The sequence below is a fragment of the Cnephaeus nilssonii genome, assembly GCF_951640355.1.
Source record: "Cnephaeus nilssonii genome assembly, chromosome: 4".
Taxonomy (NCBI): domain Eukaryota; kingdom Metazoa; phylum Chordata; class Mammalia; order Chiroptera; family Vespertilionidae; genus Cnephaeus; species Cnephaeus nilssonii.
The window spans coordinates 44,845,459-44,872,641 of record NC_137075.1 but is presented as its reverse complement, the minus strand read 5'-3'; the positions used below and the strand labels follow the sequence as shown (position 1 = coordinate 44,872,641).

At 60.4% G+C, this 27,183-nt stretch overlaps 1 protein-coding gene across 1 annotated transcript; it reads left to right on the top strand.

Annotated features, from left to right (window-relative positions):
- Window positions 1-334: 334 nt before the first annotated feature.
- Window positions 335-24,901, top strand: SPTBN5 (spectrin beta, non-erythrocytic 5; the record flags this gene model as incomplete). Its single annotated transcript, XM_079768981.1, is given in 52 exon segments — window positions 335-527; window positions 759-831; window positions 834-919; window positions 2,251-2,379; window positions 3,212-3,228; window positions 3,230-3,337; window positions 3,339-3,359; window positions 3,918-4,146; window positions 4,980-5,083; window positions 5,085-5,200; window positions 5,203-5,370; window positions 5,373-5,574; window positions 6,830-6,868; window positions 6,910-6,967; window positions 7,075-7,099; window positions 7,102-7,164; window positions 7,167-7,284; window positions 7,536-7,576; window positions 7,579-7,688; window positions 7,780-7,971; window positions 8,064-8,175; window positions 8,178-8,249; window positions 8,252-8,268; window positions 10,190-10,297; window positions 10,983-11,126; window positions 13,771-13,901; window positions 14,137-14,138; window positions 14,141-14,368; window positions 14,708-14,810; window positions 14,812-14,850; window positions 15,828-15,892; window positions 15,895-16,067; window positions 16,205-16,309; window positions 16,311-16,360; window positions 16,535-16,537; window positions 16,539-16,588; window positions 16,591-16,631; window positions 17,528-17,726; window positions 18,068-18,210; window positions 20,039-20,188; window positions 21,676-21,749; window positions 21,872-21,957; window positions 22,635-22,738; window positions 22,864-22,976; window positions 23,189-23,267; window positions 23,269-23,364; window positions 23,713-23,769; window positions 24,035-24,067; window positions 24,071-24,111; window positions 24,236-24,251; window positions 24,723-24,834; window positions 24,837-24,901. Coding segments are annotated over 52 exon segments (4,800 nt in total). The 5' UTR covers window positions 335-437.
- Between the last annotated feature and the right edge of the window lie 2,282 nt (window positions 24,902-27,183).

Sequence of the window (27,183 nt, the reverse complement as noted above, 5' to 3'; positions counted from 1 at the left end):
GGCCCAGGGGAGACCTCTGGCATCAGAGCTCTAAGAATAATCTGGAAAGAGCATTGGGCAAAAGGGGGCCCTGGGCCATTCAAGTGCAGGCCCCAGCCAGAAGCACCCCAACCTCCCCTGGCTAGGCTCCAAGCTGCAGCCCCCACCCAGTGGGCAGCCTGGCAGGGAGGGTCTCCTTAGCCCTGGCAGAGGCACCCCATCCCACGGAGGAGCCATCATATCCACATGCCACCCCCAGCCCCCAGCCCCCCAACATCTCCAGCAGGGAAGTGTCTGCCCACTGGCCCCTCAACCCAAAGGGCTCCAGGCCTGATGGCTCATCAGCCCCCCACTCCCCAGCAGCTCCCTGGGGCTCCAGGACACCTGAGGCAGGAGGGCTGCCCAGGGCCCTGAGCTGGCTCTCCCAGCCCAGGTCCACCAGGGACTCCGCGTACGACATGGGCCACATTCGCCAGCTGCAGGCTCAGCACAAGCGGATGCAGGAGAAGACATTCACCAACTGGATCAACATCTCCCAGCACGGCCGGGTGAGAGCCTGGTGCCCGCAGCCCACCTCTGCCACCCCCCGCACCTCTCCCACCAGTGGACCCTGGGGGCTGGCGAGGAGGTCATCTGGCTGAGACTTCTCTGGACCCCACAGCACAACTGAGGCCAATGCTCCCTCCTCGAGGCAGCTGCTCTGGGCTGCACCTCCCAGGTCCTGGGAGGCAGACAGGTGAGGCTGGGCTGACCCTGTGCCCTCCCCCATTCCCTCCCAGGTGGGCCTCAAGATCCAGGACCTGTACACAGAGCTGGCCAACGGCACCCACCTACTGCAGCTGCTGGAGCTCATCCGGGTGAGGCCCTGCCACCCCCCAGCTGGGGCCGAATGCGCGTGTACTTCCTGGAGAACAGCAGCCAGCACCGGGGAGAGCGCTTCGGGGTGGGTGCTGGGAGGGCAGCAGGGACGGGCTGGACTCCTAGACTGTCTCTCCTGGGCTGGCCTCAGGGCATAGCGGATGCTCTGGAGCCTGAATCCCGAAGGAGCAGCCGGATACAGAGGGCCAGGAAGCGGAGTCCTTCCTGGCACAGTATTCCCGCTGAGAGCATCAGGGAACAGAGCCAAGATCCCCGCCCAGGCAGAGTGAAGGGGTCAGCCTGTGGGTTTGGGCAGGAGGAATAGTCCTCAGGCTTTGGTTTTAAATTAAGTTGCCAGGGTGGGCCTCACAGGGAAAGTGGCATTTGAGCAAAGGAAGAGGAGGTAGCCACGGGGCAACCTGGGGGAATAATATTCTCAGGCAGCGAGGACAGCCAGGGCAGAAGCCCCGAGGCCTGCTTACACTCTCAGGGACGTGCAAGAACCCTCTGGGCCTTGCCATGTGACCAGGAGAGGGGGGCGGGGCCAGAGCGTGAAAGGACCCAGGTCATACGTGGCTTTGATGCTTATTTGTTCCTTTCTCCCGGATTCACTCCTCCTCCCCGTCCACGTGGAAAGATCTAGCCGGTTCCCAGCTTTAATGAGAAGCACTTGAGGTGTTTGTCCAAATGCAAATCCCTGGGTCCTGGCCCAAGAGCGTGTGACTGGGGGAGTTTGGGAATCTGCATTTCTATTTTTTTAAAATATATTTCTTTATTGATTTCAGAAAGGAAGGGAAAGGGAGAGAGAGATAGAAACATCAATGATGAGAGAGAATCATTGATCGGCTGCCTCCTGTGCACTCCCCACCGGGGATTGAGCCCGCAACCCAGGCATGTGCCCTTGGCCAGAATCGAACCTGGGACCCTTCAGTCTATAAGCCGACGCTCTATCCACTGAGCCAAACCAGCCAGGGCGGGAATCTGCATTTCTAACAGGAGCTGGGACACTGATGGGTCCCCCCCTGGAGACCCTGAGGCGCCCCAGAAGGTGGAGGCAGACAGTGGTTGTCTATTGGCTCATACATTAACTGTTATGAGCCCGCATCTCCAACCCCTGTAGCTGAACCAATGCTGCTGACCCAGGTTTACCTACAGCCCTCACACGGGGAGCATTTCCGCTCCAGTGGCCCAGCCCAGCTCACCGGGCGGGGGCTTCACCCCGGTGGGCTGGGGGCCAACGCCTCAACCAGTCGGAAAACCTTTGCTTGCCTGGCCTTGTACCTGCCTGCTTTCCCTTGGGCACCCTGTGGGGCAGGACAGATCCCAGGACCCTCCAGGGGGTGGCCAGCTCCCTGGACCAGTGATGACCCTGAGTGTTCTCAGGTGCACCGGCTTCACGCTGAGCCCAGCCAGCTGTGCCCACAGGTGCCAGTCCCCCTCATCGGGCCAGAGAGCGTCGGGGATGGAGACCAGACGCTCTTCCTGGGACTCATCTGGGTCATCACCCTGCGTTTCCAGATTTCCCACATCTCCCTGGGCGGGGTATGTCTCAGCCCTGGGTGCCCAGTTACACAGCCGCCCCCCCCCCCCGCCCCGCCCCGCCCCGCCAACGGCTTTCCTCTGGCACCTCAGGCCCAGGCACAGAGCAATTGTACCCAACTGTTATCCCCACGGCAGATCCAGGGCATCCACACAGTTAATAGTCACTCTTCAACCCCGGGAATGTCCGGGTTGTAGTATGTGAAGTGAGAGCTAGACTTGTGGGCTTCAGACCCGGTCTGGGACACGGCGTCCACGAGTGAGTGGCAACAGAAAGGAAATTACCAACGAGAGGAACGTGCAGGAGTGGGAGGAGATTGAAACCAGGTGTAGATGGTCCTTTCCAGCCTGAAAGAGTGCCCACCTGCCCCCAGGAGCTGCCGGAGGCACCGAGGTGGGAGGCTCCCTGTCAGTGTTCCTGGGTCAGTGAGCCCCTCCCCATCTGGGGGGACCCCGGCAGCTCCCCAATCTCTTACTGCACCTCACTGTGTCATCCTTAGAAGGTAAACACTGGTGTCCTAGCTCACCTGGCCGTGAGGTGTGGAGCGCTGTGTGGGGGCCCGAGGCCTGGCTGGCAGAAAGCCCGCAGCGACCGGGAGCCGCCTGCTTCCACGTGGCGTGGGTGGTCAGCACCGTGCCCGGCCCATTAGAAGGGCTGAGGAACGGGAGCTACTGCTCTTGTTGTCCCCAGCTGCAGCTCAAAGCCAGCTGCTCGGAGGTGACAGCTTCCAGACAACCGGAGGGCACAGTCCGCCCCACCCAGCCTGCCTCCCCCGAGCTACCGGCCCTGCTGCCTCCCCACCTGTCCCTGCTGACCCGCGCCCTGTGCCTGCAGGAGGAGCTTGGAGCCAGTGCTGTCTGCCAAGGGGGCCCTGCTGGTCTGGTGCCAGCGGAAGGCAGCCTGCTACGCTCAGGTCAACATCACCGACTTCTCCCGCAGCTGGAGTGACGGGCTCGGCTTCAGCCCTCACCCACGCCCACGGGTGTGCATGAGGAAGGACCCGGCGCCCCCCCAGCCCTGGCCTGGCCTGAGACAGGCCTCAGCCTTCTTCCTGGAGGCCCCCACCCACTGAGCCAGCTGCTCCCGGGCTCAGGTCCTCACCCTGCCCATTCTCCCACGTCCCTCTGGCGACTGCCCCCTGGGCACAGAGGAGAGGGCCCTGATCTGTACTCACCTCTCCCCCCTTTCCTAGGAAATCCCATGGACCTGCCAGGGTTGCCTTTGACCCCTTTCTGTCTCCACTTTGTGTCCCTGGTTCTATTCTCAGTCCTCTTCCCGGCAAGCACCTGCCCTTTTGGAGCTCCCCCTCCCCAGGAGCAGGGCCCCTGAGCCAATTACACCACCACCTCCCCCCCCCCACACACACACACACCCCGGTCAGAGCTAGTCCTGCAGCCAGGCTCTCGGGCGATCATCAGGGGAAAACGAATGCAGTCAGGTGTGAACGACCAATAGGAGCTTGTTCGCCTCTTTAACAAGTCCACGTGAACCCCCGCAGAAGATGGCTGTGGTGAGGAGCCCTGTCCTGCTCTCTGTCCAGGCCACACCTGCTTGACTACTGCTCCCTGCGTCCTGACCGCCCCCTGCACAACCTCGACCTTGCTCTCCGTGTGGCTGAGCAGGGGCTGGGCGTTGCTCGGCTGCTGGACCCTGAGGACGTGGCGGCCCTGCAGCCCGATGAGCGCTCCATCATGACCTACATCTCCCTCTGCTACCACCGCTCCTCCCGCCTGCACCAGGGGCAGACCGCCCCGAGGAGACTCGCTAAGGTTGGTGACAAAGGGAAGGTGGCATCGAGGAGAGGTGAGGGCGAGCCAGGGCTCCAGAGGCAGCACACCTGGGTCCGAAGCCTGCCTCTGCCACTTCCTAGTCCTGTGGCCTTAGCCACGTCACCCGACTCAACTGTGCTCCATCTGCAAATGGCGTGAAATGCCTGGGTGATAGAAGGCGGCTATGAGGGCTCAAGGGAGCGTGACAAAGTGCCCACGGGGTGCCTGGCACACGGGGAAAGCCCAGGGAGCGCTGTCCCTCCTCCTCCCCTCCCCTCCCCTCCCCCTCTGCTCTGAGCTGCTCAACTCCTAATGGGCGTTAAAGGCTCCGAGAGCCAGACTCTGCAAGGACGAGCACAGAAGGCGCTGGGCTGAGGCCACACCTGTGGGGGCTCCCTCACTCTCTGGGCACGATGGCAGGGGCTGAGGCCGGGGACGGCTGTTCTCAGGGTTGGCGTCTCAGTCGGGTGTGGGGGAGATGGTTCAGGCCAAGGGCGCCAAGCTGCTTTAGGGGTATGGGGGGCGGGGGGGCTGGGCTCAGGGAAAGGAGCAAAGGCCCAGAAAAAGGATAGCACCCCCAGAGGTGATGCCCAATGGGGTAAAATAAGACGGAAAAAGGCAGGACAGGGGCCCCCCAGGTCTGAGAGTGCAACGCGGGCTGAGCCACCTGCTTCTCAGGATGTGGGGACGACCCCATTGCAGTGCGCCCCGCAGCTGAGGGAAGGAGCTACATCCCACCTGGGCAGCCCTGAAGGCGCCTGATGTCCAAACTGGGGTGCCTCCCCTCAGAGCCTGCCTCCAAGTGTGGTTCTGACCCTCCCCTGCCTTCGCAGATCCTGCTCCGGCTCCAGCAGACAGAGGCGCTGCGGGCCCAGCACCAGCAGCTGGCGGCCGACCTGCTGTGCTGGATTGCAGAGGAGCAGGTGCAGCTGGAGACCGGGCTTTCCCGGGTCCCTGCCTGCCCTGCGCCAGCTACTCGCGGCCTTTGCCTCCTTCCGCACCCAGGGGAAGCCGCCACGGCTGCAGCCGCGAGGGGCCGCCGAGGCCCTGCTCTTCGGCTGCAGACAGCTCTCCGAGCCCAGAACCGCAGGCCCTTCCTGCCTCACAAGGGCCTGCGCCCTGTGGAGCTGGCCCAGCGCCGGACGGCCCGGCAGCAGAGACTCCTGCAGCTAGGGCGCCTAGAAGCCCCGGCCCGGCGCCTCCAGCACCAGGCAGCCCTCCGGGAAGCTTCCTGACCGACACAGACCGGGTGCTGGACCGGGCGGCAGCCCCGCCCGCCAGCCCGGCCACAGCGGAGGTGGCTGCTCGGAGGCTGGGCATGCAGGAGGCCGGCATCCTGCCCCAGGAAGGGTGCTTCCAGGCATTGGCTGAGCCCACCGACCCCCTCCAGCAGGAGCAGTACCACCGCTGGGCAGATGTGGCCTGCAGGTGAGCCCCAGGCACATCAGCCGTCCTCAGAACAGGCGAAGGCCTTCCTGCTACGCCTCTACCATTACACATATTCATTCCCAGCCACAGAGGAGTGAGTTATGGATTTGGGGTTCCCTTTAAGAAGATTTAGCTCCCTCTGATGCCTGAAATCTATCACTTATAATTCATCCCTGTTGGGAAAGCACTATCCTCTCTAGGTAGCTTCATGCTAATTTGTTCACTAAACAAGCACTTATTGAGTGTCTGCTCCTTCAAGCACGTTCTAGGTGCTGGAGGTTTAGCAGTGAAAAGGGCACACAGAATGTCCCTCCCTCCCCTCAGGGAGCTAACAGCACTAAGGCAAACAAGCAAACAAGAAAAAGGTGCAGTATGTGAGATGGTGATAAAAAATAACGACAAAGCAGGAGAGGAAACGTGAGGCGCCAAGAGTGGGGGGAGTGAGATGGGGTGGCCAGAGGAGGTTCACTTTTGAGCAAAGACCAGAGAGAAGTGAGGGGCAGCCAGACGAGGGGACAGACCCCTGGGCAGAGGAAATGGTGCCGTGTCCCAAGGTGGGCGGGCGCATGCCTGGTATGTTTGCAAAACAGCATGGAGGCCCGCGTTGGCCAAAGTGAACAAGTGGGAGTTGAGGTCAGGGAGACACCGGGGTGAGGGATGGGGGGTGGGGGGTGGGGTGGGCAGAGATTGTGCTGGGCTCTGTAGGGCACAGTGAGGACTTGGTTTTTCCTCTGAGAAAGAGGCGGGGTCATGGGAGGGCTTGAGCAGAGGTGGGACACAGTCTATTGTTTGCAGGGATCACTCTGGCTGCTGGGCAGGCAGAACGGGCAAAGGCAGAGCAGAGAGCAGTTAGGAACCCACTGCAATAATCCAGTCCGAGACGCAGCGGAGGCAGTGAGCTGTGGTGGAATTCCGGATACATTTTCAATCCAAGAGGACTTGAAGACAGACCAGATGTGGGGTGTGAGAAAGTAAGTTTCCAAGTTTTAGCCCTGCATCTGGAAGGATGGAGTTGCTGTCACCTGAGATGGAGACTGGAAAGAAGGCTTGGGGGTGGGGAGTGAAGGCCTGGCCCTCCCAGGCCTCCTGGTTTCGCCGCCTGTCTCTAAGCTCTAAGACCAGGCAGGATGCTCGCAGCCCTCAGCCATGGAGCTCAGGCTCTCACAGGGCAGCCCAGCCCCCACGCAGCTGTGCACCTCAAGGCAGCTTCCCTGCCCCAGCCCGGTGGAGGCCACCCTATTCTCATGTCCTGCAGGCAGTTGGAGATCCGTAGGCGCTGGGAGCGGCTCCCGCAGTGTCCCCGGGGCAGAGGAAGTGGCTGCCGGGCACACAGGCTGTGCTGAGCCTGCTGCAGGCGGTGGAGACGGCCTCCAACCAGCTCAAGGAGCTGCCGGCGGGCCCTGGACCAGCTGACCCCGGGGAACACAGCGGGTGTGCCAGCTCTGGTACTCGTGGGGACCCAGCCCGCTGGGACGGCAATGGCCACTCATCCCTCGCCAGGAGCTGGCCGGCTCCACGGCCTGTGGCACCAGCTGGCAGCGGCAGGGGAGCTGCTGCAGAGGCATGACCTGCCGGAGGCCCAGGTCTCTGCCCAGGGAACCAGACCACAGAGCTGAACTCCTCCCCAGGCACTAGTGTGCAGGTGCTACAGGTCCAAGCACAGGAGCTGACTCAGCTCCACCAAAGCCTGGTGTCTCTTGTCAGAGCCCGGTAAGAGCTCGCCCCAACTCCTCCACCTTCTCCAGAGCTTCCCTGTACCCCATTACCTCCTCCCCAGGTGAACACATGCTCGCCTGGCAACTTCCTCTGTACTGACCCTCACCCCCAAGGCCTCTGTCTCCCCTTTGAGGCCTCCAGGGAAAACAAGACTCCTGTCTCCCTAAGGGCCAGTGTCTGAGCCTAGTGGGGAACCCCCTCCTCACTACACCCCCGGCCCCTCAGCAAACCTTGCCGTCCCTCAGGCGGACCTTGCTGGAGCAGACGTTGCAGAGGGCAGAGCTCCTGCACAATGTGAGGAGGAGGAAGCCTGGTGGATGGAGCGCAGACGGCTGGTGGAGGATGTGGCCCGGGGCCAGGATCTTGGACAGATCACAACCTCCCTGCAGAAGCACGAGGTGCCTGCTACCCCATGTCCTGCTTGTCCCACCTCCCTGCCACCTTCCCTCACCCTCACCCTCACCCAGCATCCTGTCCTACTCCCACCAGGTCCTGGAAGCAGAGCTCCGCCATCACCAGGCTGTGTGCACTGATCTCCAGCCGAGGGGACGGGACCTGGGCGCCTGCTGGCCCCTAACATGGCCAGATCCCCAGGAGCGGGCTGGGCGGTGCAGGCAGCAGCTCCGGGCCCTAAGGGCACGGCGGGGCGTTCAGCGGCAGGCAGCCCTGCTCATCCAACAGGCAGGTCGCAGGGTCGAGGGCTGCAGGTATCCAGGTGGGGTGCCCAGGGTTGACCAGTGCCCTGGACCAATCCACCCTCCTCTCCTCTGCAGGACTTCGCTGATGCCGCGGACGCAGCCTCGTGGCTCCTGGAGGGAAGGTCCGCTCTGGAGACCACATCCTGTGGGCTAGACCCGGCCGGCGCCCAGACCCTGCTGCTGCGCCACTGCGGCTGGAACGAGCCATGCGCACCTTCGGGGCTGAGCTGCAGCAGCTGGACCGGCAGGCGAGGGCGGCTGCAGCCGGGCGTCACTCACAGTGAGCCTCTCCCCGCTGCCCCAGCCCTGAGTTGGTGGAACCCTGTCTCCCCACACCTGTGGGGGTCATCCTGCTATTGTTGGCTCTGCTCACTTTGCCCCGCAGTGTCCAGGCAATAGTCAGGTTCCCCCAGGAATGCCCCCTTTACCTTCATAGCCAGGCCTAAGGCCTAAGGCGACCCTCCGTCCTCAAGCCCTGTCCTGCTCTCTCCTGCCTCGGTCCTTGTAGGTTTGGTGGCCTAACCACTACCCAGACCGCTTTCTGAAAATCCTGCCTCAGTTCTGAGCCCCCGTTTTTAAAATACACATGCAGATTGGCCCAGTCCCATCAGGGTTTGCAGACCTCCTTCAAACAGCTGCGTGAGTAGCTCAGGATGTGGAAATCTCCAGCTCTCGGCCCCTGCACTTGTGGTTGGCCCCTCCCTCTGCCCTAATTCCGAAGGAGACTCCATGGGCCGGACCTCCTCTCGCTGCCCCGCCATGTCCCATGCAGCCTCTGAGCTGCAGCTCAGGCCTCCTATCTCGGAGGCGGCCTGGCCGAGAAGTCAGTAGCTGATGGGGTTCGGGTCCAGCCTGCACTGGTCATTTAGGTGTCACCTGACTACAAGGTCTGAAAGATGTGTGGTTTGAGTGAATGAATGGGTGGTGCCCTGTCACTTATTCCCTGGCCCACGTAAGTTTTAAAATAGATCCACGGTATTTTAGCAGTTGTCTGGTCCAACCCCCTCACTTTACAAATGAAGTAATCAAGGCCCAGAGAGGCCAAATTAGTGCCCGAGGACACACAGCAATCCCTGCAGGAGAGGCCTCCCAACCCCGCCCAGGGCTGGTTTTAACACACACACACCCAGCCCCCTGCCCCCCCACACACACACACACAAACACACACTCACTGTGTGGATGACGTCTCGCTCCTAGCATTTGCATTATACAAGCACATACTGTCTTGGGTGTGGCCTTCATGTCCCACATGGCCTGCTTCCCCAGTTTGAGTTAATTGTTTGAATGAATGAATGGGTGGTGCCCCGTCTTTTGTGTCTATTACCCAGCAAGCCCTGGCATCATAGTGGGGAGGTAGGTCTGGTCCCTGGGGGTGCAGACGTACCTCCTCTTCTGGGGACTGGGAGTCATTTCAGAAGCTAAGCAGAGCCTTCCCTCCTCCACGCAGAGGGAGCCCCCAGAAGGCTGGAGCAGGGTTGATGGCAACGCGACTGGGAGACCCCAAAATGGGACTCAGCACTTAGCACTGCCCGGCAGCCAGCACCCGTGTCCCACGGTCCAGACGCACTTCATCTGCAGAGGTACAAGGCCAAAGCCCCATGTGGGAGCCTCTGGGGAACCCGACTGCTGACGGGAGGAACTGAAGGGGAGGCTCTTTGGGGCTCAACAGAAAGATATGCATGGAGCTGCCCGAAATTCCCATCTTCCCCTCTGGCTTCCACTGCTGTTTTCTCCCCGTTCCCAGTCTTTCTCTGCTAGTCCATGTCTTCAGTCCCTTCACCCCGACCCTGAGCAGCCAGCCCGGCTCCTGCCGTTCCGCCTGACCCTTGCCCAGGGCTGGAGGTGCAGAGGGACCGAGACCAGATGCGCGTCCACCCCCAGGGGGAGGGCCAGCAACCCTCAGAGCCTGTGCTTCCCCAGGGGCTCACTCCCCCCGGCTCCCGGGAGCCGCCCTGCAGCCAGTGCGCCAGGCAGGCCCCGACACCCATGAGCTGGAGGACGGGGTGCCCATCAGCACATCATGGAGCAGGAACCCCCGGTACAATAGCTGGCCCCACCCTGCCAAGCCTCTGCTGCTTGGGGGAGCGCCCCTCGGTCCTGTCGGCACAGGGGGTGTCGGCCCCGAGCTCTCCAAGGGAAGGCCCAAGGAACCAGGGGCCTGGCGTGCGGGGTCCTGCCACTCTGACCCCCGGGGCGCCCAGAAGGTGGCCCTCACGGCTGAGCCTGACCCTGACTTTGACCCCAACACCATACTCCAGACACAGGACCGCTTGAGCCAGGACCATGAGGACCTGCGGGCCCTGGCAGAGGCAATGCTCCTTGTTCAGAAAATGTCCACGAAGCACCTCCTCTGTCCTAGAACCTGAGCCAGGGGCAGAGCAGTCCTGGGCATGCTTCCTGCCCCCAGGAGGCGACATCTTGGCAGAGAAGGTGTGAAACAGGCCGTTAGATGGATGTGCGGGTGTCCTGGGAGCCCAGGTCGGGCTGAGGAGTCAGGGAAGGCATCTCAGAGGGAAGGACTTTCAGGCTGAGACTTGAATGCAGGGCTGAGAGCAGGGAAAGCCGGGGGAGGCCAGGGAGATGGCTGGGAGACGCGTTCTGGGCGGGACCTGTGCGAGGAGGAGGAGGGCCCATGAGGAGTGAGGGCGGGGTGCCTGGAGCACAGAGCAGAGCCGGAGAGGAGGCGGGTCCGGCCAGTGATTAATGATGTTGAACACCTTTTCATGTACCTGTTGGCTATCCATATACCTTTTTTTTAAAATATCTATTCAGATCTTCTGCCCATGGAAGAAGCGTGGACTGGGCCTAAGAGCTGAAGGGCTTGAGAACCACAGGATCAAAAGAGCCCCCTCTGCCAGGGCCCTGTACCCGGTGAGCTGATGCCAGCTCCTCCCCTGAAACCCTCTCGGGTGCTGGCCTGGGCTCTGCTCTGATGCCCAGTGGGGGCATTGACCTCACCCCAGCCTCTCCGTCTGCCTCTCTTCCAAACCACAGGGCCCGGCTGGAGGGGCAGTGGCTCTGTTTGGTTTCCATGGCTCCTGTGAGGAGCTCCGGTCCAGGCTGGACAGCCAGACAGCGCGGCTCCGAATGCCGCAGCCCCAGGCTGACACCTTGGAGGCCATGCGGCTCAGATTGGAGGTGCAGCCCCCCTGGAGCCAAGGGGGGGTTTAGCTGCTTGGCCCTGCTGCCTCTCCTCATCCCTGTCCTCCCTCCTCACCTTGTTCCTGCCTCCTCGTTCCTCACCCCCCAGCCTCCGTTCTCGTGTCAACTGCAGTCCTGTCTGGGAGGAGGGAGCGGGCCGTGGGCTTTTTGTAGTGAGGTGTAATTCACATACAGCATATGTTAGTTTCGGGTGCACAACATAGTGATTCAATCGTTTTATTCATTACTATGACATGAGATGGCCCCACCATAGGTTGAGTCATCATCTGCCACCATACACAGTTAATTTTTTTTCTTGTGATGAGAACTAAAGATTTACTCTCTTAGCTACTTTCAGATACAGCATTAGCTATAGTTGCCATGTTGTATATTGCATCCCCACAACTTGTTTATAACAGGAAGTTTGTACCTTTTGACTCCCTTCACCCAGTTTGCCCACCACTACCCACTGCCTCTGGCAGCTACCAATCTGTTCTCTGTCTGTGAGCTTGTCTGTCTGTTTTCATATCCCACATGTAAGTGACAGCATATGATCCTTGTCTTTCTCTGTCTGACTCATTCCATTTAGCATAACACCCTCCTGGTCCATTCACGTTGCCCCAAATGGCAATATTTCCTTCTTCTTTGTGGCTGGATAATATTCCATTGTATACGTGTACCACGTCTTCTCAGCTAGCCACCCGTCGATGGGCATCTGGGTTGTTTCCGTAGCTTGTCTATTGTAACTAATGCTACAGTGAACATCGGGGTGCGTGTATCTTTTCCGGGTACTGTTTCCATTTTCTTTGGATAAATACCCAGAAGTGGAATTACTGGGTCATGTGGTAGTTCTGTTTTTAATTTTTTGAGGAACCCTCATACTGTTTTCCACACGGGCTCCACCAACAGTGCACAAGGACCCCATTTTCTCCACAACCTCTCCAGCCATTCTCACAGGTGTGAGGTGATATCTCATTGTGGTTTTGAACTGCAGTTCCCTGGTGATTAATGATATTGAACACCTTTTCATGTACCTGTTGGCTATCCATGTACCTTTTTTTTTTTTAAATATCCATTCAGATCCTCTGCCCATTTTTTAATCGGATTGTTTGGGGGGTTGTTTCTTTGTTTTGTTCTGGTTTTTTTTTTTGCTATTGCATTGTATGAGTTCTTTATATATTTTGGATATGCCTTCGTCAGATATATGATTTGTAAATATTTTTCTCCCATTCAGTAGTTTGCCTTTTTATTTTGTTGATGGTTTCCTTTGCTGTGCAGAAGCTTTTTATTTTTAAAAAATATTTCTTTATTGATTTCAGAGAAAAGGGAGAGAGAAAGAAAAATATTAATGATGAGAATCATTGGTCAGCTGCCTCCAGCACGTCCCCCATTGGGGATTGAGCCTGCAACTCAGGCATGTGCCCCTGGCCGGAATCGAACCTGGGACCCTTCAGTCCACAGGCCAATGCTCTATCCACTGAGCCAAACCAGCCAGGGCTGTGCAGAAGCTTTTTAGTGTGATGTAGTCCTACTTGTTTATTTTTCCTTTTGTTACTTTTGCTCTTGGTGTCAAATCCAAAAAAATCACTGCCAAGACCAATGTCAAGGAGCTTATCACCTATTTTTTTTCTGGGTGTTTTATGGTGTCAGGTCTTACCTTCAAATCTTTGATCCATTTTGAGTTAAGTTTTTTGTATGGCGTAAGACAATGGGTTAGTTTCATTTTTTATTTTATTTTTGCATGTGACTAGTCAGTTTTCCCAACACCATTTATTATCCTTTCCCCTTTGTATGTTCTTGCCTCCTTTGCCACATATTAATTAACCACACAGTTGTGGGTTCACTGTTGAGCCCTCTATTTTGTTCCATTGCCAATGCCATACTGTTTAGATTACTACATTTTTGTAATCTGCTTTAGTTTGAAATCAGGAAGCATGATGTCACCAGCTTTGTTCTTTGTCAAGACTGTGTTGATTATTTAGGGTCTTTTGTGGTTTCATACAAATTATAAGATCGTTCTTCTATTTCTGTGGGAAAAAATAGCATTGGAACCTATCAGGGATTGCACTGCATCTGTAGACTGTTTTGGGGAGGATGGACATTTTAACATTAATCCCTCCAATCCATGAGTACAGACTATCTTTTCATTTATTTGTGTCTTCAGTTTCTTTCATCATGTGTCTTACAGTTTTGAGCATACAGAGCTTTCACCTCTTCGTTTAAACTTATTCCTAGGTATTTTATTCTTTTGGGTGCAATTGTAAATGGCTTATTTTCTTTAATTTCTCTTTTGTTACTAGTGTATAGAAATGCAACAGATTAATGTGTATTGATTTTTCATCCTACAACTTTACTGAATTCATTGATTATTTCTAACACTTTTTTGGTGGAATCTTTAGGGTTCTCTATAAATCATGTCATCTGCAAATAGTGACAGTTTTACTTCTTCCTTTCCAACTTGGATGCTTGTCCTTGAATTTTCAAAGGGTCCTCCTATCCCTTTCAGGACACAGATGCCTGTTCTTCCAGGGGGAGGCAGCTCGAACATATCTGTCACAGAGCATGCCCGAGTCTTTCACAGCCTTGAGGGGAGTGTGGGAGAGAACAAGCCCCCTCAAGGCCTGGGTCCTCCTTTCCCTAGAACTTCCTCACTGCCCGGCCTGTGGGAAGGGGCCACGGGGCTGAGGTCAGCAGCTCTGCTGAGCAGCTGAAGCAGCGATATCCTGGAAACTCCCCCAAAATCCAGCAGCAGCAGGAGGAACTGAGCCAGAGGTGAGAAAGGAGGGCATGCCGGCTAATGGGGGCAGGCTGGATGCAGTGCCCGGGCCCAAGTGCCTGTTCACCTGCTTCCCAAGATGCCAGGAAGAAAGACTGGGTGTGTGAGGGAGGTGAGGGACAGGGAGGAGCAGCCAGCCTGGCAGCTCCTATCATCCAACCCTCCGGCCAAGGCCCCAGGACGGACAGGGAGGAGCCTCTGTGATGGAGACATCCTGCTCCCTCTGCCCAGGTGGGGCAGCTGGAGGCCCTGAGGAAAGAGAAGGCAATGCCGCTGGCGCTCACCTTGGACGTGTGGGGTTCTCTGCAGGAGGTGCCGCTGCAGGATGCGAGACCCCAGCTGGAAGCCCCAGAGCCAGGGCGCTCGGAGGAGAGCCACCGCATCCTGCGACGGGCCCAGCGGGAGAGGCTAGCGGGAGGGGACCACCGCTCCCTGCAGAGGGTGGCCATAAAGTGCAGCCTGGGTTTGGCACGGAGGGAAGGCCCGAGAAGGGTTACAGAACGTGGGAAGAGAGAAAGTGGGGTGGCTGAGCATGGGCAGGATGTGCTGCCTGAAGGGCAGGGGCAAAAGTGGGGGAGCAGCGTGGGAAAATGCTCATTGGGAAGGGAGAGCTGCACGTGCTTGCTGCCCCTGAGTGGAGGGTGAGGTGGGAGTTCAGAGTCTCCACCACCTTACCTAGCCCAGGGCAAGGCGCTGACTGGGTGGTGGGCCTGTCTCCCAGAGTGGAGGCCTCAGGCCCTGTAGAGAGCCAGGCCCTGCGAGAACAGGTGGAGACGCTGCAGGCCCGGCAGACTTCCTGCAGGAGGGCCGAGATGGCTGCTGTGGGCGGAGGGTGTCTGGGCTCAGCTGAGCAGCGAGGACGAGGAGGCGGTGGATGTGGCCTCAGCGCAGCGGCTGCTGGCGGAGCAGAGACCTGCTGGGGGAGACCCACGTGCAGCAGGAGAGGTGAGGACGGAAGGCGGCCAGGGCACGCTTTGGATGGCCAAGGCCTGTGGGACAGGCCCCCAGACAGGGAGAGGCAGGAGCAGTGTCACCAGGGGGGTGGCCCGGGCTGGTGTCCAGCACGGAGCTTGAGGCAGTTTTTCAAGGAGGGAAGATGTAACCAGAACTGGCCAGGCATTTTGCACACTCGGGAGGGACCAGGGCAGAGTGTGAGCGGCCTGACGGTGCTCTGGGTGACAGAGCCCACTGTTCCCGGGAGGCAGATGGCTCAGGGCCCCCATGGGACTGCACTCACCCCTCCGTGTGGCGATGCCTCTGCCCCTGCAGAGATGACGGTTCGGGCCTGTCAGGCGGCCAGGCTTATCCTGTACAGGCTGCAGGCTGTGCCTGCGTGAGGGAACCTGACACATGGCCAACCAGGCACTGAGTCCATCCCATCCTCCGCTCGCCAGACTCTACCACCCAGTTCAGGGCTGTGGCAGCTCGGAGAAATGGAGCCTTTTCCCAATGCACACGAAGGTGTTAGCTGCTCCCAAGATGTGGGCTCCCAAGTGGTGTGCCCCCAAGTGGTGTGCCTGTGGGCTGCACCCAGCTGAGAGGGGCCCTTTTCTAATTGCTCTGGGCTCCCAGCGAGCTTGCAGTGGCCCTGCAGGCGGCCATGGGTGTGGTTTGAGCAATTTCTTTGTGTCGTGCTGCCCCAGCCCACGAGCTTACTGGGCGTCGGCCCTCAGCGCGGCCAGCCCGAGCTGGTGTGCCACGGCAGGGGGCACGGGCAGTGCTGAGCCCTGTGCTGGGGCTCTGACACAGCCTCACTGGTGGGCCAGGCACAGCTGCCCCACGGGACGGGACGGGTTAACCAGCTTCAGACCCCTCCAGCGGCCTTCACACCAGAGAGCTGAGATGAGTGATAAGGAGGCCAGAGGGGAGGAAGGTTGGTGAGGGAGGGGCAGGCTTGGACCCTCTGCTTGTGTCCTGGCCAGGATGCAGCAGCTGGAGGCTCGGGGCCAGCCCATGGCAGCCTCAGACTCCCCGGACTCCCGAGAGGTGACCGCGCTCTGACGCTCCTGGGCCAGCAAAGCCGGGGGCTGAAGGCCGCCTGGGAGCAGAGACAGCAGCGGCTGCAGGGCAGGCCGGAGCTGCAGAGGTCTGGCCGAGAAGTGGATGGTTTCTCTGCCAACTGTGCCCTCCACGAGGCCTTCCTGCAGCTGGACAGCCTTGGGGTATGGAGCCAGGGGTGTGCAGCTTGGTGCTGCTCCCCCATCGCTGGAGGCTGCTTAGAAGCCAGGCTGGGCGGGAGGCCCCTGAGGAGGCATTGGGTGAGAGGGTGTGACCCCCATGCTCTCAGGAGTGACCCCAGGTCTCCGCGCTCCGGGAGGCTGTGGGAGAGGCCCAGAGCCGGCTGCAGCGGCACCAGGAGTTTGAGTGGCTCCTGGGTAGCCTGGTCCCTCGGGCAGAGGCTCTGGGGGGCCCATGGCAAGAAGCTGGCGCAGAGCCAACAGCCTGCTGCTCACAGGTGAGAACGGGCACCTCCCTGCCTGCACAGGCTGTTGCCCTGAGGCTGGGAGAGTGGGTGGGGAGAAAGGAGGGTGGGAGGGATACCCTGGGCTGTGGGGGCTGATCTTTGGGGTGGGTCTCAGGCAATGTGGAGCCCTCCCCATCCCTTCCCCCACCTCCACCTGCCCTGCAGGGTCAGAGCAGCTGCTGAGTGTCCAGGCGCAGTGGGCCGGGGCTCAGGAGAAGAGTAACAGAGGAGGAGGCAGCTGCTGGCTTCCCTCCAGCTCCAGGTGAGGGGCCCGGCGCCTGAGGCTCCCCTAGAGGAATCCCTGAGAGCCCATGGCTGCACCAGCAGCTGTGCAGCAGGCAGAGCACCTTCCCACACGTTAGTCACTGACCCTCACAGCGCCCCTGTGAGACAGGCATCGTGACTCTGATTCCAGATGAGGAAACTGAGGCTGCGGCCACACTGATCAGAGCAAATCTGGGCCCAAAGTCTCAACCCCTCACCCTCCCTCATCCAGCTCCTCCCCTGCCCCATGGTCTCTGGCCACACTCTAGGCTCCTGCGTGGGGCCTGGGCACCTTGGCTGCCAGGGGTTTGTTCCTCCGCCCCCGGGGGCTCAGAGCTGGGCCAGGCAGCAGGACCAGCTCCTGGGGCTGCTACAGGTCCAAGGGGCAGGGCACAGGAGGGAGACTGAGGCCACGCTGGGCTGGGCTCAGGCAGGACGGGTGGGGAGAGGAGGAGTCTGGGTGTGTGGCTGACTCTGGAATGGCCTGGGAAGTCCTGCAGCCGTTGGATGCCTCTGGCCTGTGGCAAGTTGAGCCTGGCTTTCCCCACCGGCCGGCCAATACAGAATTGTCTCCTGGGCCCCCAGTGTGTGTTAACACGGTTTGAGTCCCCCAGGGAGGAAGAGCGAGAGGGGCAGGGGTGTCTGTGAGGTTCTGGGGAAGGCTGGGCAGTGCTGGGGCGGGTGGAGACATCAGAACAGGAGGTCCCTGGTGAACTTGGTGTGCTGCGAGCACCAGTCTTAGAGCCCAAAAGGGCCATTTGCTAGCCTACCTGTGGAGAGCCGGACACACACCAGCATCCCTCCCCAGGACGCCAAAGAGAAGATGGAGCAGCTGGAGGGGGCCCTGCGGAGGGCCGACGCGGGGCAGGACCTGGGCTCCAGCCGGGCCTGCAGAAACAGCACCGCCGCCTGAAGCGTGAGAGCCAGGCGCTGGCCTGCCAGCCGGCTGCCCTCGCCTCCCAGGCCCGGCAGGTGGTCTGTTCCCAGCCTGTCATGGAGGAGACCCGAAAGTCCCTGCAGAGGTACTCACCTGCCTGCTCCATCTTCACCCACATGTGTCACCCTCTGTGTGAACATGAGGGTGTCCCACCCTGTGAGCCCAGCAGGCAGCACCTCCAGGACCTGAGGTTGTCCAGATCCCCTTCATGAGTAGAGTCATTCCCAGGGTAGGAGGGTCAGAGACCCCAACTAGGCACCCCAAGCACCCCACAATCTCTGAAATCAGGTGGGTCACCTGGGTGGGAAGTTGGGCCCTGGACCCTCTCCATTAGATGAGGCTTCCCCCATTCGTACCCCACCTTGTTCCTCCCGGGTCCCTGGCTGAGCCAAGAAAGGGACTGAGGGGGTGTCCTCCCGGGTCCCAACCTCTTTCGTTTCTTCTGCCTCCACCAGGTTGAAGTCCTCGCAGAAATATCTGGCCGCCTGTGCCTGCAGCCGCAGGCCTCGGTGGAGCTGTGCCCGTTCTACCACCTGACCAGCACGGAGCTCACATGGTAGCTGAGCGCATGCCCAGTGCAAGCTCTACCAGTTCCACCAAGTGCTTGGATGACACCCCGAGCCTTCACCGCAGGCATGAGGTAACGTCCCCTTCTCCCAGGACCAGTGGGCAGCCTGGCAGGGAGGGTCTTCTTAGCCCTGGCAGAGGCTGTGTGGGGAAGGAGGCCGTGTGGGGAAGGGGGCCGTGTGGGGAAGGGGGCCGTGTGGGGAAGGGGGCCGTGTGGGGAAGGGGGCCGTGTGGGGAAGGGGGCCGTGTGGGGAAGGGGGCCGTGTGGGGAAGGGGGCCGTGTGGAGAAGGGGGCCGAGTGGAGAAGGGGGCCGTGTGGGGAAGGGGGCCGTGTGGGGAAGGGGGCCGTGTGGGGAAGGGGGCCGAGTGGAGAAGGGGGCCGAGTGGAGAAGGGGGCCGTGTGGGGAAGGGGGCCGTGTGGGGAAGGGGGCCGTGTGGGGAAGGGGGCCGTGTGGGGAAGGGGCCACGGGAGCTAGAGCCCTGGCTGAGGACAGACCTGTGAGTACAGTGGCAGGCGCCGTGGCCATCCCACCCATGTTGCTTAGACATCACTGAGAGGCCCTCCTTCCAGGCTGCTTGCTGCCTCACCAGCTGGAAGCCACCCTGAGCCTCTTCCCCATGGGCTGGTCCAGGTTTCCCTGCAAACCAGGCCCCTGGGGAGCTCAGGATGAGAAGGTACTGGGCTCAGGGCGTCGTGGGTTTGGTCAGAGTTGGTGGGGGAGAGGGGAGTCGGGAACTTTGGATGGTCCTAAATGAGGGGCACAGGTGAGTGACCCGAGGCAATGTTGATGGCGGGGGGGGGGTGGCCTGTGGGGGTGGGGGCACATGGTTGGAGCTGACTGAGCACAGTTGAACGTGTGGCTCAAGAAGGGGGCCTTGGCCCTAGCTGGCTTGGCTCAGTGGATAGAGCGTTGGCCTGCAGAATAAAGGGTCCCGGGTTCAATTCCGGTCAAGGGCACATGCCTGGGTTTCGGGCACGATCTCCAGTAGGGGGCATGCAGGAGGCAGCCGATCAATGATTCATTCTCATCATTGATGTTTCTATCTCTCTCTCTCCCTTCCTCTCTGAAATCAATAAAAAGATATTTTAAAAAAAGAAGAAGGGGGCCTTGGATGGGGTGGGCCACATTGCAGGGACAGGGAGCCCACTTGGCCCCATATCATGGGGTCACTGGGTTCTGGCTCGCGGGGAGGATCAGCCAGTGCTGGGTCAGCCCCAGGCCGGAGGGCAGGGCTTCCCCGTGGGCCAGCCCCTGCTCGGCCTCACCAGCTGGGAGAACAGCAGGCGGTGCCCCGCCCCGCAGGAGGCAGCCTGTGTGAGCAGGCAGACACCTCGGGGCCCCAGGGTGCGGGACCTGCTCCACGCCATGTGGAGCATCGGGCTCAAGTGAAGAAACTGGCTGAGACCCGGAGACGGGCCCTGCACGCCTCCCTGCTGATGGCGGGCTCCGCAGGGCCGCGGCCCGGTCAGAGGGCCATCCCCAGCCAGTGTTCCATCTGGGCCACATTTCAGTTTAGAGGTGACACTCCCCGTCCTGGGCCCACTCAGCCTTCACCACGCCCTGCAATGAGGACATGAGTTTCGGAGCATTCAGTGTCCTTCCCAGAGGCCATGCTAGAGCCCAGAATGTTTTATCCAAAGACACCTTTGTGCAAACCCCGCTGCATCCTCAGCTCTCAGGGCCGGGCAGAGAGGCGGGGTGGAGCCTCATCTCCAACAGAAGGCCCTACCTTCCTGTGGTGGGGGGCCAGCGGGGCCCGGGCCATGTCTTCCTGGGCTAGCCCCATGAGTTCTCATTTGCCAGGCTCTCCCTATGGACACAGCTGAGGGGGGGCGGCGGGATGTCTCTGTGGCAGAGGCGGTATCAGCATCATGGGGCTCATGTTCCCACCCCCACCAGGCCAAGGACTGGATCCAGGAGCGGGCTCAGCGATTGGGAGAGCTGCCCCCTCCTGGGGACCTGAAAGACCAGCTGAGGCACCTTCGGAAACACCCGGCCTTCCAGGCTGAGGTCCAGGCCCATGAGGAGGTCACAATGTCAGCCGCCAAGGTAACAGCCAGGCCCTCGGCCCCAGCCCTCCCCAAAGTTGAATCCCAGGATGGCCAATGGGAAAGGCCTTAGGCAGGGGGCCTGTGACAGGGAAAGAGGGGAGGGTGACAGGCAGGGCCTCCCGGTGGCCCTCCTTCCCAGGAGGGTGTGGCTGTCCTGGCACAGAGCCACCCCAGAGGCTGCGGGAGCGCTGACGAGGGTGGTGGCTCTCCAGGGCCAGAACCTGGAGGACATACAGAACTTCCTGGAGTTCCTGCAGAGAGCGGCCCATTGTGAGGCCTGGATGCAGGGCCTGGTGAGGCCCCGCTGGGCAGGGGCGAGGGGGGGGGTGAGGCCGTGGGGCTGAGAACCGGGGAGCCCCAGGCCTGCAGCCCCCTGGCTCCCTGACAGGTGGGGGCCCCGGCAGCTAGGTGCCAGGGGGCTGGGCGCACCAGGGCTGGTGCCACAGGGCTGCCCGCCTGGTCCTCCGCCTCCACAGGAGGTGATGGTGGCGCCGGTGACCTGGGGCAGAGCCGTGAGCCCTGCCTGCAGCTCCTCAAACAGCTCCCGGAGCTCAAGGAGTCCGGGCCGGGGTCAGGGTCCTGCAGGGGGCGGTCGGCCAACACATCCCCCCCCCCCCTGCCCCCGTCGGGAAACACAGCTCAGAGTACTGGGCTCTGAGTGACGGCTCCGCACTCACTACCCGTATGTGCTGAGACGGGCTCCCTCTTCTTGCTGAGCCTTAGTTTCTCCATCTTTAAAATGGGGGTAACACCCACCACCTCACAGGCAAGAGAGCATGTACGTGTGGTGGTGGTTACACGAGTCTGTACGAGTAACAAAACTACATAGCACCATACCCCCCTCCACACACACACACACACCTGCGCGCATGGAGAAACGGATGAATTCTGGATGAATTCTGTAGTCCAGTTATTCATACTGTGTTGTAGATATGTAAGTTGTTACCAGTCAGGGGGAGCTGGGGGAAGGGTAATGGGGCTTTTCTGTACTACTTTTGCAATTTCCTGGACATCTATCATTACTTCAAAATGGAAAATAGAAGGATGTGTGTGTGCCTGGGTGTCATGGATAATCCATAGCCACCCTTCAGCATCTCAGCACCTCCTCACCTCCCCCTACACCCCCCAAACGTCCATTTCTCCCATGAGGGTGCTTCTCTTATCCAACAAGCTGCGTTTTAACTTTAAAAGCTTCTTTCCATTAGTGCGCTCCCAGCCGCCCCCTCCCATCTGGTCCTGACTCGGAGCTCATTTCTTCCTCCTCGGAGGTGCCGGTGAGGCCGCAGGCTCCTGGTGCGTCCGCTGGCTGCGCCTGGGGCGGACAGGACGCCACGGGGCCGCGGAGGAAGCAGCTGCCTCCACTCCCCGACCAGCTGCTTCTCATGCTCCCTCGGGCCCAAGCAGACACTCTGAGGCCAACCGCAGTGCAGAAAGGGGCTCGGAGTGGGCGGTGCCCACGCACTCACCTGCCCCCCCCCCCTGCAGGCGCGGTGGATGACACCCCCATCGGGAGCATCCACGCTTGTCGCTGCATCTCATGAACCGGGACCCCGAGCAAGGCAAGGCCGTCTGCCAGCGGCAACACCAGCTCCACCGCAGGCCAGCCCCAGGGCGGGAAGCGGTGGGCGGGAGAGGGGGCTGGAAGGCCAGTTCAGCCTCAGCCTCACATCCTCTCTGCCAGGTGGCACAGTTTCCATGGCAACCTGCTCCGGTACCAGCGGCCGCTTGAAGATGCCCTGGAGATGCACACGTTTTCCTGGGAGCTGGGTGCCCACTGAGCGGACCGGGGAGAAGGGAAGTGGTCAAGGAGCAAGTGCAGCCCAGGGTGAGTGCTGCCCTGGGTCCTGCCCTCGCCCACCTCTCCTCTTCAGCGAGGGCACTTGGAGGGTCCACCAGGGGCTCTCAGGACCCTCTCTGGACTGGAGAAGCCCCCATTGCAGTCTTTGAGGATAGCCCACTGGGTCCTCCCCCCCAGAAGCACCGTGAGGCCAGAGGCCAGATCCCCCCGCCCCAGTGTGTTCTCCACTGTCCCTGAGCAAGCTCAGAACCGGGGCCTTAGCCCCAGGATGGGTCAGCCACCGCCCAGAACGGCCGGCCGCTGGCAGAGGCAGCCCGAGGGCCCATGTGGAACAGACCATCCTCCCTTCTGTGGCTCCCACCTCGCCAGGCCTGGCCGTCCACGCTCAGTTCCCCCAAAGCAATGAGGGTCCAAGGAGACCGTGTATTGGAAGCACCTCACAGATGGCAGTCCCCACCCCAAGTCGCTCCTCAGAACCCTCCTCCTCAGCAAAAGGAAGGGGCCAGCGCCCGGCTCCAGCCCCGGAGGCCTCTGGGAAGGGGATCATGCCGCGTGCTTACTGTCTACACAAAACCCTGCAGCCAGTGGCCCCTGCCATGAGGGAGGAGCTGGAGAAAGGCAAGCCGCATCTCCCCATTCCCCCCAGGCCGCCCTGGTCAGGCCCTGGACAGCGGACAGACAGACGTGGAGAGCGTGCAGAGGCTGCTGTGGAGACGTGGGAAGCTGGCACAGGAAACGGGCCCCACCCAGGCCCGGGGGGGGGGGGGGGATGCGCCGGGCGTGGAGGCAGGCGGAGGACCAGGGGCCACTCAGCCGTCACTCCTACGGGGCCCCTGGAGCCGGCACCCCCCTGAATAAAGCCTGCTCCCCCACAGCCCCTGGAGAGGGAGGTGGGCCGCCCTGCCAGAGAAGTCTCAGGCAGCCTCGGCCTCAAGCAGCAGGAGATGGTGGCCCGCTGGCCGCAGCTCCAGAGCGGGGCCCAGACGTGGTGCGAACCCCAGTGCCCTTTCTGACCCTCCCTCGGTCCCATCCTTCTCTTGGCCCCAGTTCTCATCCTTCAAATAGCTGTCCGTGTAGTCACCCCATTAATCCCCAGCCCCTGGGGGCCCCTCTTTGGCTGAGGGGATTCTGGGACAAGGCATTGGTGGGCACAGGGGCAAAGAGGGGCTCGGAGGACAAACTGATGAACCCTGTGGGCAGGAGGGAGTCGCTGGATGCCTCGCACCAAGCTCAGAAACTGCAGGCGGTGCTGCGGGAATTGCTGGTCTGGGCCCGGGGCTGGGCTGCGGGCGGAGATGGATGCTCAAAGTGCCCCCTCCCCGTCCCCCGCAGCCCCACAGAGGCCCGGCGCCTGCCAGGAGCTCCAGGAACTAAAGGTGAGCGGCCAGCCCCCGGGCCTTTCCTGGAATCTCACCTCCTCTCTGCCCTCTCCCTTCCTGTGATCCCAACTTTCTCTCGGGTCTTCTTCCCATCGCCTGCCTCTGCCTTCCTCCTCTTCCATCCCACCCACAGCTGCCTCCCACCCCTCCTCCTTCCCACCGGGCCTCCTCCAGCCCTGGCGGCCTCACCTCTGGGATCTGAGTCCAGTCCTGTTACAGGCTGAGCTGGACTCCCGAACAGACAGCATTCGCCTGGCCCGGAGCACAGGGCAGCGCTTGCAGCCGGGCACCTGTTCTTTCTCCCCCCCCCCCCCCCCCCCCCCCCCCCGCCCCCGCATCCGCCAGGCCCTGGCTGGCTTAGGCCAGGAGCTGCATGGCCTGCAGCAGGCTCTGGAGCTACAGGTAAGCAGCCTCCATCCGGCCCCACCCACTGGGGGCTGCACTAACCCCACTCCCCTGGTCAAAGCCAAAGCCAGAGAGGCTGCTATGCCAGGGCCCCTTCCCACCACTCACCACCCAGCTTGCCCACAAGAACTGCCTGCTGTGGACTCATCCGGTGAACCAGGCCCCAGGCCCCCGGTTTCTCCATTGGGCCGCCAACAGGTTCATGCCCCTGCAGTCACCGGACCCTCTGCTCACTTCCTCTCGCCGTTTCCTTTCCCAGCAGTCCTTCCTGAGGTCGGTGGAGCAGATGGAACGTTGACTCTGCAGCCAGGAAACGTGCCCAGCCAGTGAGGGTCTGGGGTAGGTGCCAGCAGGAGTGAGGGCGGGTTTACAAGGGCAGCGTTAGGGGTCAAACCCGCCAGGGCTGCCTGAGCTCCCCAGGCCAAGGGGTCTCCCCACCTCAACCCCATCCGTCACTGGGCAGTGACTCGCCCATCTGTGTGAGCAGTGCGGGCGCCCCCGGGGCACCCCACCGGGAATGCCGTGAGAGCTCAGAGGGCGTGTGTGGGGCCCAGGCCCATTCTTGCCTTCTTCCCACCACCCGTCTCACCTCTGCCCTCCTCACTTCCTTGCACCCAGAGGTTTGCTTTTCCGACCACTGACTCATGGGAAACCTCAGAGAACTATCGGGGGCCAGCCCATCCTGTGCTGAGGAGCCTTATTGGGGGTTCAAAGAAGGGGCGGCGCTCCTGCCACATAAAAGCCCCACCTGCCCTGGAAATTCTGACTCTTAAACTGTATCCCTCGGTACCTTCCCTGGCTGAGAATCACAGTCCCAAAGCCAAGTGCAGCCTCGGGGGGTCCCAGGGGGGAGTGAGGCTGTGCTTGGTAGGATGGCTCTAGGTGGGAAAGCGTAGCTTGGGATAGGGGGTGCAGCCCCATGCACAGTATCAGCCCCCTGCTCCCGCCAGGACCCCTTGGCCCACGTGGAGACCCTCCTGCGGAAGCACGGGGTGCTGGAGCGGGGCCTGGAGGCACAGGCGGGAAAGATCAGCGCCCCCAGCCTGCACCAGGGTGGATACCCAGGGCCCAGGGCACCCTAGGCTGGTGCCAGGCCACGCTCCTCAGGGACCTCTGGCTCCGGGGCTGAGGGGAGTCGTGGGGGTGCTGGCATGGGCATGGGGCATCTGGCTCTTCCCTTCCTGCCCTTCTGCCTCCTGGCCCAGGCTCACCAGCCTTTGCCAAGGGCTGCCGTCAGAAGCCAGGGCCCCACCACCCCCACCCTGCAGGGAGGGGGTCCATCATGAATGCCAAGCAGCACATGGCCGTTGGGCTAAGATCAGGGGGGTCTTACGGGGGGAACTAAGAGAGAGACAACCTAATGGAATGATGGTGCCAGCGCCCAGGGCTACGTGTCAGGCCTCCAGAGCCAGGCAGTCCTGAGTTCCCCGCTGCCCGCTCTTGGGGGGCTGGGGCAGACTCCTCAGGGAGTCTGGTGTCTACTACAAGGGGAGCACATGCCTGCCCCTTGGGCTGCATGCGGACGGAAGGCAGCCTTGATGTCCTAGCATGGTGCCTGGCACTCTGGCCGGTTGACAGATTTCTCTTATGCTCATTTAACTGAAACCGACACAGCTTACAAGACGCCAGGTTCCACAAAAGCCCGTCTGGCTCAGCGGCCTCGTCCAGTTCCTCATACTTTTAGATCAAGGCAGATCCTGGCCAAAAGCTGGATCCCAGACTGGCAGGGTCTCCCTCCTGAGAGAGCCCACCGGGACCCAGAGTGTTTGTGACGCCTGTGCTGGCACCCTGGTAGGGGCAGGTGAGCCATCCCCTCCTCCTCCTTGCAGGGGGACCCCTATCTGGAACCCTGGGGGGTCTTTGATTGACAGATGGCAAACATTGGTTTGCTGGTCTCTGTCAATACCCCCTCTGCCCGGTCACTTTAGACAGTTCCTGGCAGGCTCAGCGGCCTCCGTGGAGAGCACCACCTGACCCCTCCCCTCCCAGGCTTCTGGCACCCTCTCAGGTGTTGGGTTCACTCAAGCCTCCCTGCATGGCCCCTGCACCCCCTTTGGAACCCCAGAAGGAGGAGACAAAGGCTAACACTCACACCAGTGTGGGGACTCGGCCAGTATGAGGTGTGGGTGGACCCCAGGGTGAGGGGGACAGATAAACTTTCTATTTTTTATTGATCTCATTTCTTTTTTTGAACACATGACAATGTACTGAACATATTAGTACAGAGGTACATACACATATAGAATAATTTATAGCTAAATATATGTGCACACACACAAATACATATATTAGTATATTTGGGAGGTGCCTGCTCAAAAAATTCTTACTAATAGCAGTTCATGACCAAAGGTTGTTTAGACAGCCTGACTGGCGTGGCTCAGTGGTTGAGCATCAACCTATGAACCAGGAGGTTGCGGTTCCATTCCCCATTAGGGCACATGTCCAGGTTGCGGCTTGATCCCAGTGGGGGGATGTAGGAGGCAGCCAATCAGTGATGATCATCATTTTTTTAAAATGTGTTTTTATTGATTTCAGAAAGAAGAAGGGAGAGGGAGAAAGAGATAGAAACGTCAATGATGAGAGAGAATCATTGATCGGCCGCCTCCTGCACGCCCCACACTGGGGATTGAGCCCACAACCCAGGCATGTGCCCTCACAGGGAATCGAACCGTGGCCTCTTAGATCATAGGTCGATGCTCAACCACGGAGCCATGCCAGCCAGGCTCTCTCTCATTATTGATGTTTCTGTCTGTCTCTCTCTCCCTTCCTCTCTGAAATCAATAAAAACATATAGGTTGTGTAGACACTACTAGCCTGCTCAGGCTGCCATAGCAACGTACACAGACTGAGGCTTACACCACAGAAGTGTATTTTCTCACAGTTCTGGAGGCTGGAAGGCCTAGACCCGCAGTCGGCAAACTGCGGCTCGTGAGCCACATGCGGCTCTTTGGCCCCTTGAGTGTGGCTCTTCCACCAAATACCATGGCCTGGGCGAGTCTATTTTGAAGAAGTGGAGTTAGAAGTTTAAGTTTAAAAAATTTGGCTCTCAAAAGAAATTTCAGTCGTTGTACTGTTGATATTTGGCTCTGCTGACTAATGAGTTTGCCGACCACTGGGCTAGAGCTGCTGGGGCTCTACGAGGGCCCTTCCTGCTCCCCCGTGTCGCTGGGCTCCTGGCTCCGTCCCCCACACTGTCTGTCCCCTGGGATCTCCCTGAGACTGTCCTTCCAGAATCCCACAGGGACTTGAATCTCCTTCAGACTGAGCCTCTCTTAGCCCACCAATCATTAGCTTTCCAAGAGGAGGGATGCACTCGGGGAAACGGGTGCGTGGCTGCGCAGCACCCCCACATGGACAATTCTCGGTGCACAGGGAGCTCCAGACGCAGGGACATCTTAGTCTGTTCAGGCT